The sequence below is a fragment of the Platichthys flesus genome, chromosome 9, assembly GCF_949316205.1.
Source record: "Platichthys flesus chromosome 9, fPlaFle2.1, whole genome shotgun sequence".
Lineage (NCBI taxonomy): Eukaryota > Metazoa > Chordata > Actinopteri > Pleuronectiformes > Pleuronectidae > Platichthys > Platichthys flesus.
The window spans coordinates 602,795-621,417 of record NC_084953.1 but is presented as its reverse complement, the minus strand read 5'-3'; the positions used below and the strand labels follow the sequence as shown (position 1 = coordinate 621,417).

At 51.7% G+C, this 18,623-nt stretch overlaps 1 protein-coding gene across 1 annotated transcript in view; it reads right to left on the bottom strand.

Annotated features, from left to right (window-relative positions):
• Window positions 1-18,623, bottom strand: part of frem1b (Fras1 related extracellular matrix 1b) — a 32,105-nt gene that overhangs the window by 481 nt on the left and 13,001 nt on the right. Inside the window, 25 exon segments of the mRNA XM_062394855.1 lie at window positions 39-124; window positions 1,043-1,152; window positions 1,236-1,382; window positions 1,497-1,541; window positions 1,996-2,294; window positions 2,380-2,529; window positions 2,612-2,684; window positions 2,807-2,936; window positions 3,255-3,399; window positions 3,497-3,698; window positions 4,993-5,413; window positions 7,104-7,368; window positions 10,826-11,024; window positions 11,124-11,265; window positions 12,964-13,108; window positions 13,667-13,883; window positions 14,009-14,205; window positions 14,354-14,542; window positions 16,646-16,840; window positions 16,955-17,207; window positions 17,290-17,383; window positions 17,521-17,729; window positions 17,806-18,142; window positions 18,210-18,406; window positions 18,478-18,620. Coding sequence (XP_062250839.1) covers window positions 39-124; window positions 1,043-1,152; window positions 1,236-1,382; window positions 1,497-1,541; window positions 1,996-2,294; window positions 2,380-2,529; window positions 2,612-2,684; window positions 2,807-2,936; window positions 3,255-3,399; window positions 3,497-3,698; window positions 4,993-5,413; window positions 7,104-7,368; window positions 10,826-11,024; window positions 11,124-11,265; window positions 12,964-13,108; window positions 13,667-13,883; window positions 14,009-14,205; window positions 14,354-14,542; window positions 16,646-16,840; window positions 16,955-17,207; window positions 17,290-17,383; window positions 17,521-17,729; window positions 17,806-18,142; window positions 18,210-18,406; window positions 18,478-18,620 — 4,590 coding nt within the window.

The following is an 18,623-nucleotide window of genomic DNA, read 5'->3' as shown; positions in this document are numbered from 1 at the left end:
GCTGGAGGCTGGAGGCCTGAAGGTGCTGCGTCACTCACCGATCCAGAACGGCTGCTTCCTGGAGAACCTCCACAGCCACGCCTCGTCTCTGCTGGAGCGCACCCCCGTCAAGCTGCTGTTCCACCTGCAGCAAATCACCAGTAACCAATTAGCTCCCATGGCAACCCCGGGACTTCTCACACGTTTGTCAAACTAATATTTTGAGTTTCCAGAAGAAACGTGAAGTGAAAAGTTAAACAACTTCAAAGGGGACATATTATGAAAATTCCTCTTGTGTTGTGCTTCTTCACGAAAAAAAAACAACAAGTCCTGTGATTTCTGGTGGTTCCTCTATTTCAGAAACAGTACGCTAGAGTGCGTCCAATGGGATTAGACCGAAATAAACGTCATAGTCACACCATGCCCATGTTGGGAGTCTCGCTACATGGGCATGGACAAGCGAGCTAATGCTAGCGGGGTCCACCGGCCCGGTTAGCTTGCGAGCTAACGCTAGCCAGGGAGCCTAGCTCCCTAGGGCGCGGCACTCAAACAGGTGAATCTGAGGAGGGCTGATTCAGACTGGGTGAAAGGTTTTAAATGATCCTTGTGGTGTTTTGACCAAAATATGTTGAAGACATTTCATGAAGACCCCAGGAGCCATATCAACTGAGGTGAAATGAGCACAACATGTCCCCTTTAACTAACACAACGTATTACTGTGTGTCACACTGTGTTTTACTGTGTATTCATGTGTGTTTGTGTGTATTCACGTGTGTGTCTTTGTGTTTGACCATGATTGTGAGTATTCATGTGTGTGTCTTTGTGTTTGACTGTGATTGTGAGTATTCATGTGTGTGTCTGTGTGTATCACTGTGTGTATTCATGTGTGTTTGTGTGTATTCACGTGTGTGTCTTTGTGTTTGACTGTGATTGTGAGTATTCATGTGTGTGTGTCTGTGTGTATCACTGTGTATTCATGTGTGTGTCTGTGTGTCTGTGTGTATCACTGTGTGTATTCATGTGTGTGTCTGTGTGTATTCATGTGTGTGTCTGTGTGTGTTACCGCAGTGAGCAGGTTCTCTCAGCGCTGGCCCAGGTGGCCACAGACGAGCTGATGATGTAACAACGTCTCCTGTAGTGAGTCCAACCTTCAGGACACGAGCTGCTGAACGACTGAGGACACAGAGACACACACTTCAGACACACAACAGGACCAGGCAACTGTGTGTGTGTTTGTGTGTGTGTGCCATGTGCACCTTGTGCTGCCGTAGCTCTGGTGCTGGATGATCCATCTGAGGAGTGTCGGCACCTCTCCCCTCCTGCAGGGGGCGACTGTGAGGCCAGCTCGACCCAGAGTCCTCCGGCTTCAGTTCCTCCAGACGAAGAGGAGTCAGACTGTGGAACTGAGGAAGAGGAGGAGGAGGAGGAGGAGGAAGAAGAGGGGGACATCAACACATCACGTTCGTTCATTCATTCATGTGTTTGTGTGTTGTGTGTCTGTGTTGTGTGTGTCTCACTGTCCACACTCTGTCTCCAGGCGTCCTCTCTCCTGACAGATGAACCTGAACATGGTTGAAACATTGATTATTAATTCAGCACATTAATCAAATGTCTTTTCTCAGAAGACGTTTCAGGATCATGAAGAACTTGAGAAACATGTTTATTAAAATGGAACCTTGTGTTTTAACCATGAACTGAAAACAAAGATGGCGACTCGTCTCCACTTCCTCCAGAAAGACAGACTACATGTCTCCGATGTGAACGCTGCCATCTAGTGTTGGAGTCTGAGTGTGCAGCCGTGATCGTGGGCGGAGCCGAGGTATCGAGGGCCGACTCGTTAAAGGAGGAGGTTTAGGAGCTGTACTGCAGCCAGACACCAGGGGGCGATCCTGAGGATTTGGCTTCACTTTCAGGGAGCTCTCATGTCGTCCATCTTTATTTACAGTCCACAAACCTGATGTAATGTGATCAGTGAGTCCTGAACTAAGGGACGTGGGACAGACAGACGTCTCTGACCTTTACCCCTCCACGTCCGACCTCGCTCGCCGCCGCGCTCGTCCCTGGCAGCCTCCTGCTGTGGGGGGGGGCGTGGCCGGGCCCCGCCTGGTCCTGGGGCTCCCGGTCTCCGTAGTCCAGGTAGGGCCGGCGGTCGGGGACGTCTCCTCTGGGAGGGTGAGGCTGGTTGTCCCACATCAGCTCCGCCTCGATGTCGGTGACGGGGTCCTCGCCCTCCTTCGGCGTGGGGGGGTCAGGGAGGCGAGGGGGCGGAGTCTTCCCGCCCTCGTCCACCACCAGTTCCTCGGGGTCGCACCTTCCTGAGACAACAGACGAGACTCAAACCTGTCAGTCTCCGTCTTCCCTGAGTGCTGAAGACATTTCAGTGACAGCTCGACCTCTGACCTCCTCGGGGGTCGATGACCTCCACGCTCGCTGACCTCCTCTGGCCCAGGACGGCGTTCCTCGGGTTCTTCAGGACCACGGTGAAGGTCTCGTGGTTCTCCTCCAGGCCGTCGTCCATCAGGTAGATGTTCCAGGTTTTCACACTGACGCCTGAAACCAAACAGGAAACAGACTCAGGACCAGTTCTCTGATTTATGGATTATAGATATCATAATAACACAGAACTTCAGACCTGGGTCAAACTGGATGAGAGACGCTGAGCTGTGAGTGAAGTCTCTTCCGAGTTTGGCCGAACCTTCCTCCACCTACACACACACACACACACACACACACACACACACACACACACACACACACACACACAAACCCTGAGCTCTGATTGGTTCTGTGTGTGTGACACGTCCTCTGCCGCGCCGCGAAGTCGTACCTGAATCCCAACGAACGCCGGGTCCAAGCTCCGCCCACTGCGTGTGATCTGGATCTGAAGAGTCCCCGAGGTCTCACAGGTCCTGTAGCAGGTCGCAGACAAGTCCACCCGAGACCAGAACAGCTCTAATCTACAGGGGACACACAAACACACAATGTATACACACAATATATGGTGGTATACAGGAAGTCATTAGTTGTCAATGATTTAAATGTTACTGTTTTCATTCACTTTGTGTGTCTGATGTTTTCTCTTCTTTGTGTAGTACTTTGTCACAGTAGTTTTTAAAGTATATGTGTACACACATTATGATGATGTGTGTTATATGAAGGAGCACAAACAGGAAGTGGAACAAAGGTTAAAGTCCCACGTTGTGATCGTGTGGAGACTGAAGGGTCAATGAGGTCGAGGACATTAGTGTGTGTCCCTCAGCAGCAGCTCCACCTACACTTCCGGCAGCATGGCGTTCCCCGCCGGGTCCGTGAGGCGGAACTCGAAGCTGTCCGCCGTCACCTCCACGTCGGCCGGGAGGACGAACACCACGGCCCGCTGGTCCACGTCCCGCTGGGTGAAGCGACCCCGGATGTAGCCCCCTGGTGGGACGAGAGGACACAGCAGCTCAACACTCCGGGACCGGACCTCGTTTCATTATCACAAGCAGAGAGAACCAGAACCAGAACCAGTCCGGACCTGTGAGGACGTTCTCCAGGTAGCCGAAGTGAGGAGGCCTGCTGATGGAGAACTCCAGCTCCTCGGTGGGGCTGTCCGGGTCCGACCCCTGCAGGTGTCGGCTGGTGATGAAGATCCCGAAACGTCCCGCCCCCAAATCCACCACCGTGCTGGGGCTGCATCTGGTGGTCAGACTGGGAGGAGTCCGGTCCACCTGGTCCACCTGAAACCAGAGGAACCCAGAGAGCCCAGGGTGAGAGACGGCTCCGAACCACGCCCACTACCCACCGGCACGTGCAGCGGGTCAGCGTCACTGCGCACACACTGATCTGGGATCTGTTCAGATCCTTTAAATCCCTCACATATTCATATATGTGAATATGAATATATATATTCATATTATGAATATTATGAATATATATATTCATATTCACATATATGAATTCTCCGGGACCGGACCTCGTTTCATTTCACAAGCAGAGAGAAGCAGAACCAGAACCAGAACCAGTCCGGACCTGTGAGGACGTTCATATATGTGAATATGTACCAGTTCCACTAAAAAGCCCAACCGTTGTTGAACTGTTCCTAGAAAAAAAAAATATAACAAATATATATATATATATTTATACTATACATTATAGTAATTGATAAAACATAGAGATTGCTCCTTCACTGTCCACTTTTGTCCACAAGGTGGCAGTATTGTACTGCTCAGCTTGAGCTAAGGTTGTGTTCTGACCAGAGTATTATGATGATGATGATGATGATGACTATAACCATAATTACCATTATTTATATATTTTATCACTCTCTCTCTCTCTCTATCTATTTATCATTTATCCTCCTAAACCGTTATGTTTTTGAGAAAAGATTAGTTAAATATTAATAATTTACCTTTAATATATGTATACTTGTCTTAGTTTCCAATATGTCATAACCGTGAAAGTTACGCGTGCGTGTTGTGTGTTTGTGCGTGTTGTGTGTTTGTGCGTGTTTGTGTGTGTTGTGTGTTTGTGCGTGTTGTGTGTTGTCCTGTTGTGTGTGCATGTTGTGTGTGCGTGTGTTGTGTGTGCGTGTGTTGTGTGCGTGTGTTTTGTGGTGTGCGTGTTGTGTGTGTGTCTGTTGTGTGTTGTGCGTTGTGCATGTGTTGTGCGTGTCGTGTGTGCGTGCATGTGTTGTCCTGTTGTGTTGCGTGTGTTGTGTGTGTTGTGCGTGTGTTGTGCGTGTGTTGTTCTTGTGTTTTGCGTGTGTTGTTCTTGTGTTGTGCGTGTGTTGTGCGTGTGTTGTGTGTGTGTGTTGTGTGTGCGTGTGTTGTGAGTGTGTGTTGTGTGTTGTGCGTGTGTTGTGTGTGCTAGTGTTGTGTGTTGTGCTTGTGTTGTGTGTGCTTGTGTTGTGTGTGCGTGTGTGTTGTGTGTGCTAGTGTTGTGTGTTGTGCTTGTGTTGTGTGTGCGTGTGTTGTGAGTGTGTGTTGTGTGTTGTGCTTGTGTGTTGTGCTTGTGTTGTGTGTGTGTGTGCACCTGTATGTTGAACACAGCAGGCTCTTCTCTCAGTTGTCCGAACTCCAGGTACCCTCTGTTGGTTCCGTCAGTGGACAGGAAGTGGAACCTGTCGATCTGGGCCGGGCTGCCCGGGTCGTGCCGGTAAGCCAGGTCCCGCCGGTCCACGTCCATCTGGGTGAACCTGAGCGGGGGGGTCAGGGGGGCTCCTCTCAGCAGCAGCTTACCGTAGCGGGGGGGCTGCGTGATGATGTAGCTCAGGTTGGCGGGGGGGGTGTCGGGGTCGGTGAGCTGCAGCCGCTCGGGGGGGATGACCTCTGTGGCCCCGTCCTGCAGCCGGAGGCCCGCGTTGAGGCTGAGGGTGGGGGGGATGCGGTCCCCGTGTTCGATGCTGAGGTGGAGGCTGCCGCTGCGCGACCAGACGCCATTACTGACCACGAAGCTGGAACACAAACCAGAGGCGTCAACCAGCTTCTCTAATATGAGATATGATGTTAATACATAAATAGGACCAGATTTTACGCTGTCGCATTTTAAAAATCATATAGTTACAGCCTTTAAATAACCTGAAAATCAACACTTATATACAGAGAGAAACGATTTCTTTATCCAATGTAAAAGATATAGATATTAATCTTTGCTACACGTCTGAAGCAGCGTCCAATCAGAAGAAGAAGAAGAAGAAGAAGAAGAAGAAGAAGAAGAAGAAGAAGAAGAAGAAGAAGAAGAAGAAGAAGAAGAAGAAGAAGAAGAAGAAGAAGAAGAAGAAGAAGAAGAAGAAGAAGAAGAAGAAGAAGAAACTTGGTTAAGTCCAATTCGATCATTAGCTTCATCATCACACACGTTTGTACTTCTCTATCTTAGTGGGGACACATTCTGACCCTAAAACCAAGTCCATTCAAAGTGGGTCAGGAAGTGAATGTCAGAATGTCCTTACAAAGATATCTGTACACACACAGACACACACACACACACACACACACTGGTGACAACTGACAGAGCACTGGACCTGAAAACGAGCTGTGTGTGTTTGTACATGTGTGTATTTTGTCGTCCTCTCAGTCGTCTGCCAACACAATCTGCCTCTGAGCCCTGCAGCTGACAAACTGCCCCGGGCCTCAGCACACCGGCCACCACACACACACACACACACGCACACACACACACACACACACACACACACACACAGGCCTGGTGTAACATCTGGCCTGTTGTCGGCCATGTTTGCCCGTGGCCGCTCTGTGGTTCTTTCCTGATAAAGCTCATTCATCATCCTGTGTCATCCCACGGTGCTCAGGTGTGTGTGTGTGTGTGTGTGTGTGTGTGTGTGTGTGTGTGTGTGTGTGTGTGTGTGTGTGTGTGTGTGTGTGTGTGTGTGTGTGTGTGTGTGTGTGTGTGTGTGTGTGTGTGTGTGGACACAAGTGAAAGTTAAAGATTAAAGACAGTTGATTGAATCAAACATCATGAATGATTGACAGGTGACTGGGACCTGATCAGTGAATCACTGTGGCTCCATGTTGTTCTGTCATCGAGGCGTCACATGACTGTTGAGCTGTTGTTGACATCCTCCCACACACTGTGTTGTCACTATATATTATGTGTAGTGTGTATTGTCACTATATATTATGTGTAGTGTGTATTGTCACTGTACAGGAGAACAGAGCCTGTCCCGTTCCACAGATCCCAGGTCAGGTTAGACACTCAGGGACGTGTCTAACTCTTTGTGTGTCTCCCCAGACGTGAGCACACAATGTGATTCATGAACACACACTTTACACTGAACTGTCCAACAGGATGCAAACACCTCCATGAGACAGAGAGAGGGACCTCCATGTGCTGCTGGGATGGGTGAGGAGATGTACTGGGAGGCTGTGGGAGACGTCTTCAGACTGGGTGGAGACAGCTGCTCTGTTAGTGTTTGTGTATTGTTTCACCTCCTACATTAAAACCTTCAGCTGCTGCCTGAGTTCTCCTTCCACCAGCTGCTAGGAAACTTCCAGGAAACTTCCAGGAAACTTCCAGGAAACTTCCGGGAAACTTCCGAAAACTTCCGGGAAACTTCCAGAACAATGACCACGTAGCTGAGATGTCCCCATGAAGACTGAAGTGAGTGTGGCTGTGCGTGTCCTCACCTGAAGGAGTCGGCCTCTCCGTCGTGGCTGTTGTCGTGTGTGTAACACACTCTGTGTGCGGTGACGTCCAGTTGTGTGAAGCTGGTCAGCGGGACGCCCGGCCGCCGCACGGCGTGGACGAGGCCGTGTCGGGGGGGCAGCGACACGGTGTAAACAAGCTCCTCCGGACGACCGGCCGTGTCCGACGCCAGCAGGATGTCGGTGTTGAGGACGACCCGCTGCCCCTCCCTCAGATGCACTGCCTTGCTCAGTAGCACGATGTCACCTGGAGGCCGACAGAGGGCAAAGGTCAGAGCGTCAGAGGAGCTAAATGAAACTTATCTGCAGCTTTAATCTTTCTGTTCATTTGTGAATTGATGGAAAATGTGGTTGATACGTGTTTTTGTGTTCCTGTACTTATACACATGTGAGGACCGACCTACAGGGGGAGGACATTTAGTCAGGATTGAACTGAGGGTCAAGACTTTAGGGTTGGGTCTGGGTTGGGTCTGGGTTAGGTCTGGGTTAGGTCTGGGTTGGGTCTGGGTTAGGTCTGGGTTAGGTCTGGGTTAGGTCTGGGTTGGGTCTGGGTTAGGTCTGGGTTAGGTCTGGGTTGGGTCTGGGTTAGGTCTGGGTTGGGTCTGGGTTAGGTCTGGGTTAGGTCTGGGTTAGGTCTGGGTTGGGTCAGGGTTGGGTCTGGGTTGGGTCTGGGTTAGGTCTGGGTTGGGTCTGGGTTAGGTCTGGGTTGGGTCACGGTTGGGTCTGGGTTGGGTCTGGGTTAGGTCTGGGTTGGGTCTGGGTTAGGTCTGGGTTGGGTCTGGGTTAGGTCTGGGTTAGGACTGGGTTAGGTCTGGGTTAGGTCTGGGTTGGGTCTGGGTTAGGTCTGGGTTAGGTCTTGGTTGGGTCTGGGTTAGGTCTGGGTTAGGTCTGGGTTAGGTCTGGGTTGGGTCAGGGTTGGGTCTGGGTTGGGTCTGGGTTAGGTCTGGGTTAGGTCTTGGTTGGGTCTGGGTTAGGTCTGGGTTAGGTCTGGGTTGGGTCAGGGTTGGGACTGGGTTGGGTCTGGGTTAGGTCTGGGTTAGGTCTGGGTTGGGTCTGGGTTGGGTCTGGGTTAGGTCTGGGTTGGGTCTGGGTTAGGTCTGGGTTGGGTCTGGGTTGGGTCTGGGTTAGGTCTGGGTTAGGTCTGGGTTGGGTCTGGGTTAGGTCTGGGTTAGGTCTGGGTTGGGTCTGGGTTAGGTCTGGGTTAGGTCTGGGTTGGGTCTGGGTTAGGTCTGGGTTAGGTCTGGGTTAGGTCTGGGTTGGGTCAGGGTTGGGTCTGGGTTGGGTCTGGGTTAGGTCTGGGTTGGGTCTGGGTTAGGTCTGGGTTGGGTCACGGTTGGGTCTGGGTTGGGTCTGGGTTAGGTCTGGGTTGGGTCTGGGTTAGGTCTGGGTTGGGTCTGGGTTAGGTCTGGGTTAGGACTGGGTTAGGTCTGGGTTAGGTCTGGGTTGGGTCTGGGTTAGGTCTGGGTTAGGTCTTGGTTGGGTCTGGGTTAGGTCTGGGTTAGGTCTGGGTTGGGTCAGGGTTGGGTCTGGGTTGGGTCTGGGTTAGGTCTGGGTTAGGTCTTGGTTGGGTCTGGGTTAGGTCTGGGTTAGGTCTGGGTTGGGTCAGGGTTGGGACTGGGTTGGGTCTGGGTTAGGTCTGGGTTAGGTCTGGGTTGGGTCTGGGTTGGGTCTGGGTTAGGTCTGGGTTGGGTCTGGGTTAGGTCTGGGTTGGGTCTGGGTTGGGTCTGGGTTAGGTCTGGGTTAGGTCTGGGTTGGGTCTGGGTTGGGTCAGGGTTGGGACTGGGTTGGGTCTGGGTTAGGTCTGGGTTTGGTCTGGGTTGGGTCTGGGTTGGGTCTGGGTTAGGTCTGGTTTGGGTCTGGGTTAGGTCTGGGTTGGGTCTGGGTTGGGTCTGGGTTGGGTCTGGGTTAGGTCTGGGTTGGGTCTGGGTTGGGTCTGGGTTAGGTCTGGGTTAGGTCTGGGTTAGGTCTGGGTTGGGTCTGGGTTAGGTCTGGGTTAGGTCTGGGTTGGGTCTGGGTTAGGTCTGGGTTAGGTCTGGGTTAGGTCTGGGTTGGGTCAGGGTTGGGTCTGGGTTGGGTCTGGGTTAGGTCTGGGTTGGGTCTGGGTTAGGTCTGGGTTGGGTCACGGTTGGGTCTGGGTTGGGTCTGGGTTAGGTCTGGGTTAGGACTGGGTTAGGTCTGGGTTAGGTCTGGGTTGGGTCTGGGTTAGGTCTGGGTTAGGTCTGGGTTGGGTGTGGGTTGGATCTGGGTTGGGTCTGGGTTGGGTCTGGGTTGGGTCTGGGTTAGGTCTGGGTTGGATCTGGGTTAGGTCTGGGTTAGGTCTGGGTTGGGTCAGGGTTAGGTCTGGGTTAGGTCTGGGTTGGGTGTGGGTTGGATCTGGGTTGGGTCTGGGTTAGGTCTGGGTTGGGTCTGGGTTAGGTCTGGGTTAGGTCTGGGTTGGGTCTGGGTTGGGTCTGGGTTGGATCTGGGTTAGGTCTGGGTTGGGTCTGGGTTGGGTCTGGGTTGGATCTGGGTTAGGTCTGGGTTAGGTCTATGTTGGGTCTATGTTGGGGTTAGGGGTTTAGGGAATGTATTATATGTGTTATGCCAATGAGTGGATGCCGTGATGGGGGGGATGGAGAGGACATGGACGTCTCTGATTGGTCGACAATGTGCTGGTGTAGACGATAGTTTCAATGAGCAGCTTTTCAGATTCACACACACAAGTGTCACTGGTGGGGGGGGGAATCCCTGGTGGGGGGGGGGGCTTCACATGCCCAGGTGTCCTTGGGAAAGATGCTGAGCAAAGACGTGTGTGTGAATGTGTGTGAATGTGTGTGAATGTGTGTGAATGTGTGTGAATGTGAAAGTGTCTGTAAAGAGTTGTGAGTGACATCAGGACGAGAAGAGAATCATAAACATACAGACCAATTTCATATATATAGAAATATAGAACATGACGAGACATGAACCTGAAACTGCACACATCATCTGAAGCAGGTCCATGGAGTGGTGCTGGAGGAGGAGGAGGAGGAGGAGGAGGAGGAGGAGGAGGAGGAGCAGGAGGAGGAGGAGGAGGAGGAGGAGGAGGAGGAGCAGGAGGAGGAGGAGGAGGAGCAGGAGGAGGAGGAGCAGCAGCAGCACCCCCCAGAGGAGATGAGCCAACGCCCCTCCACAGCTGCTCCACCTCTCCTCTGTTAATTATTCACCGGCTGAGGAGGCCGGTCCTTTCTCACCTCGGCTCCTCCAGGATCAGAGGGCCCGGAGCCAGAAGGGCCGCGGAGCACCGTGTTCACCCGACTGGCAAAGAGGCTGGGGGGGGGGCCTCAATAATGTACGAAGCCCGGCCGGGGCCACAGAGGGCCGAGGTGTGTGAAGGTGTAAACACGGACATTTGTTAGTGTGCCAGGACGCTACTGTGGATGTCACGTGAAGAACTTTGTTACTTCAGACATTTTATGATCTGAGCACCTCCTCCTCTTCCTCCTGCTCCTCTTCCTCCTGCTCCTCTTCCTCCTGCTCCTCTTCCTCCTGCTCCTCTTCCTCGTCCTAAAAGCAGCTGGACATCAGATGTTTCAGGAATTAACTTTTCAATCAGCCTCAGTTTTTAGGTTCCTCACTAACGTGCTCGGACAGAGGAACATGTGAGACTTCATTACATCTGAGCATCTAGCTCCATCGTCTCAGGTGTCATACAGGTGAGGGATCAGTGAGAGTTGACCTCTGACCTTTGTGCACAGTCTGGACGGAGATGAAGAAGCTCTGAGCCGGAGCCTCGTTCTCCAGGTCGCTGAGGGTGAAGCGGAAGCTGTCGTGACCTTTGAACCCAGCGGCGTTGGCGTTGTGTTGGTACCACAGACGGTTCAGCTCCACGTCGAGCTGAGTGAAGTTCTGAGCGGCCGACAGCTCGGTCCAACCCGAGTCCGTCTGCAGAGACACACAACGTTACAGACAACAAGTCCTGAGGCGTCACCTGTTCAACAACCACACACACACACACACACACACACACACACACAGACACACCTTGAGCTGCAGGGTTCCAAACCGCGGTGCAGCGTTGATGAAGAAGAACACCTGGTTTGGGGGCGTGTCCATGTCCTCGGCTTCCAGAGCTACACTGGAAACCACCCTCCGCTCTCCAGAGTCCACCTCCAGCCCAGTGTTCCTGGACACCAACGAAGAAGAAACTGTAATATTCACAAGCTTCAGACTTTTATTCCTGTTTGTCCAAGAAGTAAATAAAGATGAAGACACGTCTCCACTGGGAAACAAAAAAACAACAAATATCTCAGATACAAACGCTGCCATCGTGTGGTGATGACCACGTTCGACCAATCAGGAGTCAGTGCCAGCTGTCAATCTCAGCCTGTTTTCATATCATCAAATAACTGGTTGAAACCAAACTGATCAGAAACATTTGAACAAACATCAGAAAGAGAAGAACGAGCTGAAACGACAGAAACATCTTAACAAACATTTATTTAATGTCTTTGATTCTTTAGTTTGGTCCGTGTCCCGTCTGCTAACATGGAGGAGGACACCAGGGGTCAATCCACGTGGTTTGGTCTCACTGTGGGAGCTGTCGTGTCGTCCATCTTTACTCTCTGTCGTCGATCTACGTCCAGTGTTTACTTCATCTCTGTGTTTGGTCTCCTCCACCTGTCCAGGTAGAGGGCGGAGCCTAATGACATGTGGTTTTAGCCTCAGGATGTAAACGTGTCAGAATCGTCTTCCTGCACGAGACGGACAAAGACTCTGACGAAGTTTCCAACTTGCGTGAGAGCAGGAGAGCAGGAGGGATCATGGGAGATCTGCGGTGGTGCTGGTGGACGTGGTGTTGGGACAGGAGGTGGGGTGGGGGGGTGGGGGGGTGGGGGGGGTAACATCAGAAACCGTCTGGCTGCTTCTTCACTCGGAAGTAAAATCCACGCAGGACAGAAGCACGTCCGTCCGGCAGGAACACACAACAAGAGGCCGGCATCTGCCAAGTCTCCGTGTTGCTTCTGCCTCGGTGGCCTTTACAGTACCAGCTCGGCCTGGCACCGCCCCCCCGCACGCCGACCACTGATCTGGGGACAGTGTGGAGGTGGGGGGGGGGGGGGGGGACATGAGGAACCCAGTGAAGGATGCAAAGTCCCAATCACTCGTTCACTCTTCTGTCGTCCTCTGTAAACACCAGGTCACCCCCCCCCCTTCTCCTCATCCTCCTCCTCATCCTCCTCCTCATCCTCCTCCTCATCCTCCCCCATCCGCCCCCCCATAACATTGTGTTGTAGTGGAACGTACTTTTTAAATAACCATAACTTGCTAAATTCTCAACCGATTTTTAAACTGCTCGGTTTGTTACAAACGTCAGAGATGTAGTTATGACACTGCATACTTAAAAATAGAATAATGTTCTATATAGGTACAAGATTTCCCTTTATAAATATACATCGAGAATTGTTTTTTATTTTTTTTATTTAAAAAGAACATTTACCACTACCAGCGCAATGTTATGGGGGGGCGAGCTGCCTGTGGCAAGATGGCCGCCATGTGCGGACGTTCGACTCCATTGACCGGAAAGCGGATGAGACATCTAGCCTTTATATATATATCTATGGTTGCCATGATGAAAGTCAAAGATGGTTCTGATCAGTTCTTTGATGACATCAAACCTGAGACGTGATGATTGACAGCTGACACTGACTTGTGAAATGGAGCCGTGTGGTCATCGTGAGAAAGTGCTCACACACACACGTCTCCTCAAACGTCACATTAACAAACTATTTAACAATAAATCCTCATATCATCTCTCTCAAATCTGTTTGTGTGTGTGTGTTTGTCTCTGCGTGTGTGTGTGCGCGTGTGCCAGTGTGTGTACTTGAGCAGTTGTGGTTTCTCGTCGTTGACCGGCAGCACGGTGACCTGAGCCGTCCCCCGGACGGTGTGGACGCCATCTGTCAGCTGCAGAGCCACGGCGTCCTCCAGGGTTTCTGTGTCATCGTGCATGTACATGATCTTCATGCCTGTGGAGGGAGGAGGAGGAGGAGGGTGAGGATGAAGAGGCAGGTGAGAGTGAGGGCAAAGATATTTGGCATTGAGTAGAAGAGGAGAGGAAAAGGAGGAGAGAGATAATAACATATAGTGAGTTATAAACCAGGTGCTTCCTGCCTGAACAGGAAGTGGGGAGAGTTGTTGTTGGAGGTGAGATCTGTGCAGAGTGATGTTCTGGTTTATTATCTAAATATAACTATATATAAGAAATCAGAACGTATACTTTATCTTTGTTGAAACTGGACAATAAATGAACGTAGAGGAAGAAAAGTGAAACACCACATCTGGAGCTTTATGATCTGTTTGACTCTAAATGATCATCAGCTGTTTGAAGAAGTGAAACTAGAGACTGAGACATGAACTCCTGAATGTTACTGATGTTTAAAGTGAGAAGTCACTTCCTATAGAAACTACCAGGGGAGTCGCCCCCTGCTGGTCAGTTCACAGAAGACACGTGTCAGGCTCTTCTGCATCGTCTACGTCCATTACTGGTCCCACACTCTCAGAAATGAAGGTTGTTGGTTCCTCACCCTGTCGCAGCTCCTCCAGGGTGAAGGAGGTGACGGGGAGGCTCCCCTGCAGGAGGTCGGCTCCCGTCTCTTTGGAGCGGCTCATCTCGGCGCCGGTGACCAGGCGCCCGTGAGCCGGCGGCTGCAGCACGGTGAAGCTGAGGAGGTCCTGAGGGGCGTCCAGGTCCAAACCGCTCAGTATGGACGGAGTCAGCTCCCTGATCCCCCCCTCCTTCACCTGCAGGAGGACAACAACAAGAACTGTACAACTGTGCGGCGCCCCCAGGAGGGCGTCATGAGTATTACACACCAGAACACCCTGATTTTCTCAGAGCTTTACCGCTGAAGGGAAAGTGGACGTACGGTGAAGTTGGCGAGCAGCAGAGAAGGCGTCTCATCATTGGTTGGATTGATGATGATGTAGAAGGGGACGTGGGCGGAGCGATGCAAGCCATCACTCACACTAATAGACAGCTGGTCAACTGTTGGCTCCACCCCTTTGTGTTCAGATTGGACGTAGTTGATGAAACCAGAGGTCAGATGCACGAGACTGAAGGATTCTGGGAAAAAAGTCCATGGTCAGGTCACGTTTACCCCAAACACACGTTCTATTCTAGTGAGGACACATGATGGATTCTCAGCCTCGAACCCTCAACCTTCAAACAGAGGACCAGAGAACATGTCCTCACAAACAGAGACACCACTGACCGACTCGGACGCCGGCGTTGCTCTTCTCAGATCCCGGCGTCGGCAGCGTGTTCTCCAGGAAGCCGTGCAGCGGCGGCGTCTCCAGGTGAAAGGTCAGCTGGTCCCCGGGGCTGTCGGGGTCTGAGGCCCCCAGGACCCCCCCACACAGGCATGCTGAGGAGCCCTCGTCCACGACCAGCAGGGACTCACCTGGGACAAGACACAAGCTGCTCAGTGACATGAGGACAGTTCACAAACGGCAGCTTCCTGGAGTCTTTCTCAGATTGTCCCCGTTCTAAAAGAGAAAACTATTTAATTCAATGTTTTCATAACGAGAAAATGAAACTTTGGAAACGAGTCAAACCGTCTGTGACTTTTCAAACTGAATGTTTTGTCCCTGCGTCTCTCAGCTGATAATGAATAGGCACCATCTTGTAAATTAGTAAACACATCTGAACCTCACAACATGTTTATGGGCTCAATGTATAGAAATGTGTGTGTGTATACATTGTGTTATTATTAATGACAGACAGTCCTGGATCCAGCTGATAAACCAGCGTGCTGCGTCCACAGGACACAAGAAGCAGGATTCCTCGTCTCTCTGCGGTAATGCTCTTACTCTGCGTCTTTATTCACTGCTAATTAATTACACCAAGAACCCCCCCGCACACACACACACACACACACACACACACACCCTAACACAAACCACCAACCCCGGCTGTGTCTGGCGGAGCCGGCGTTGATTGAATGGCGAGGTGTGCCTGCCGGATTAGAGAGTTCTCCTGGTCGCAGTAATCCGGCGAGCGGGGGGGGGGGGGGGGGGGGGGCACGTCGGCTGTTGTGACCGAGGGAAGCTTCTTTTCTCTTTCACTTTCTAAAGACATTCATTGTCCACTGTCCACACACACACTCACAGGGACATGATTATCTCACCCAATAGGCTGCCAGCAAACAATACACAGATTTCACTTAAACACATCAATGCCAACACACACACACACACACACACACACACATACACACACACACTTTCATATAATATATATTTGGTTCACTGTGTTTCTTCAAACTTTATTTAAACTAATTTCCCTGGAATAATAAAATTACTCTTATTTAATCGGTTCTGTTTTTATAAAGTCAACAGAATCAGTTTCATCTTCATCAGCTGCAGAATTAAATTCATTCATAGAACAATTAGTCAAATGAAATGTATAAAGTCATTTTGCAGAATCACTTGTTAAACTTATATACTTATGTAAACTTTAATCCTAAATACTTACTTTACACATATAAACATGTATGAATGCAGGATGAGGAACATCAGCAGGAACCCATTTCTATTCTCTGTCCTAAAATCAAGAATTTTCATAATGTATTTATATATTGGGTTATTATTTTGTTTTATAAAACTTAACAAATTAACAATATGAAGAGCAGGAATAATCCAAACTAAATTATTTCATCTGATGACACAAACGCTACAAAGAGAATACTTCACTGTTATTAATAATCAAATAATCAAATCTCAAGAATTGAAAACTTATGTTTCAGCTGCACAGAAAAACAACAGGATTTACTTTAGAGGATTATGTTTGAAAATATAATATATTATATTAAACGTAACGTGTTCATCTGGATGATGTTGGCCCGATGGTTTAGTCTTTGTTTTGTAAATCTGGATCTTAGAGTCCAGACACACACACACACACACAAACACACACACGCACACACAGTCAGTCATCCCAGTGTGTCCCAGTGGTCACTGTTCTCCATTGATAACCACAGAGCTCCTTCAATCCCTCTTCTTGGCTCCGACTCCATTGAGAACTATCTCCCCCCCCAGGAGAGAGAGAGAGAGAGTGTGTGTGTGTGTGTGTGTCTGTGTGTGCGTACCCCCCCTTGCAGTGTGTGTGTTGGACTGATAGGTGTCGTCGGGGTCAGAGCTGCTCTGCTGCATTAAGAGGATTGTCAGTAGTGAAGACCAGGAGGTGTTGGCATCCACACACAGACACACACACACAGACACACACACACAGACACACACACACACACACACACACACACACACGCACACTGCAGTGGCTGAACTGAGACACGTCTGTTTCTGTAGCTTTGAACGCTCACATATTAAAGCAGCTGACTCTGCACTTCCTCAGGTCGACTGTTCTTCTTTACATAAGTTTAAAGAGATTTTTCTAATGATCATAAATAATAAATAATAATCAATAAAGGAATCTGGATGAATGGATTAAACGTGTTGGAGCTTCGTCCACTGAAGGTCACGAGGTCACAGAGAGAGGGACGGCTCACCCAGCGTGATGGCGGGGACTCGGTTGTTGACGGGGAGGACGGCGATGTTGAGGTCGTACACAGGAAGCGTGCCGTGGAGGGGGACAGGTGGGGGGGGGGCGTCCCCGTGGCAGCAGCCGTCTGTCCCTCCGGCCTCGCCGTCTGAGACGATGAGGGTGACGGTGTCCAGCACCAGCTCGGGTCCCACCTCTCCTCCTGCACACCAAGCAACTGGGTCAGGACATTCAGAATGATGAAGGAAACGTGTGACTCAGCAAAAACAAGAGGAGGCGTGGTCATGTGACCCGGGGTCACGTGACGCGGGGTCACCTGTGTGGACGTAGTACACGTGTCCCTGCAGCAGGTCCTGCTGGGAGAACCTGTCCACCGTCAGTCCGGCTCTCTGCAGCTCGCCTCGCCCCGGGGTCCGGGCCAGCATGTAGGTCAGTCTGGAGTCCTCGCTGTCCCGGTCCGTGGCCGACAGGTAGTCCAGCGTCACCTGGACCCGCCCCCCCTCCTCACAGATCAGCTCCCCCCGCAGACCTCCTCCCAGCTGGGGAGGCTCGTCGTTCATCGGCAGGACCTGAGGAGGGGGGGGGGGGGGGTCACTGTGGTCACATGGTCACTATGGTTTGGTCGTGTGTCCCTGTTCCTAGTGGACTCACCTGTATCGGTAAAACCACCTGAGCCCAGTTCAGACCGTCCGTCACCTTCAGACCCACCTCGTCCCCCGTGGTCTCTGAGTCATCGTGGATGTACCTGCAGCATCGAACCTCATTAGAGAGCTACAGACCAGCTACTGACACAGGGACGGATCAGAGGTGTAGATACAGATCTGTCCCCCGAGCAGGTCCTCAGGTGGACAGAAGACCTCTGTCCTTCACACAGGGTCCCACCTGAGTCGAAGTCCTCTGAGGTCCTGCAGACTGAAGGCGTCCCCCTGCAGCAGCGTCCGTCCCTGCAGCTCCAGTCGGCCGTGGCGAGTCGTCCTCTGGAGCTCCGCCCTCAGCGCGTCCTCGCTGCTGTCCCGGTCCCGGACCAGGAGGTGCTCCTCGGTCAGGAAGGCTTCTCCGCCCTCCTCCACCCGCAGCAGGTTGGTGAAGGCCTGCAGGTCCACAGCAGGGTCAGAACCTGGATCTTCACACTAACTCTATGCCGTGTGGTACAGTGTGACCTCTGACCTCTGGGGCCTGGTCGTCCACGGGGGTCACGGTGATGTTGAAGAGGACTCCGGAGACGCTGCCGCCCTGCTGGTCGCTGACGGAGAAGACGAACTGGACGAAGAGCGGAGCCGGGCCGATGTCCTCCACAGGAGGCATGAAGGCCACTTTCATGTGGTTCACTGCATGCTGGGAGAACGGGGGGGGGCTTCTGTGTTAAAGGATTGTGTGTGTGTGTGTGTGTGTGTGTGTGTGTGTGCTGCAGACCTGTGTGAAGGACTTTAACACCGGCACCATGTGGTCCCTCCTCATGGCGCTGGCGGTGTCTGTGTAGAACAGACGTCCTGCGTCCATCAGCCTGAAACACAGAGGACAGTGAGACGCTGTTTGTCTCCAGGAGCCTGAGGAGAAGGTCCCGTGTTTACCCAGGATGCATTGGGCTGAAGCAGGGCTGTGTGACGGTGTAGCTCAGGTCGGAGGACGGATGCTCTCTGTCTGTGAAGTGGAGGTGGGACTGAGAGACGTACACCACCTCCGTCTCCTTCACCGTCAGAGAGCGGACGCTGCCGGGCACCTCCACCGGGACCTGGTCCTTCACCGGGAACACGTGGACCACCACCGTCTGTAGCAGGGACACAAGGTGAGACGGAGGCTGTGTGTGTCTGTCCTGGTGGTGTCATGTGTTGGACTCACATATGTCTGAGAGAGGTTGGGCGGCTGGTGGCTGTCGGACAGCGTGAGGTCGAAGACGTCCTCGAACAGCTCGTCTCCCGAGTGCAGGTAGAACATGTGACCCTGCAGCACGTCCCTCTGCAGGAAGCTGTCCACAGGAACTCCTG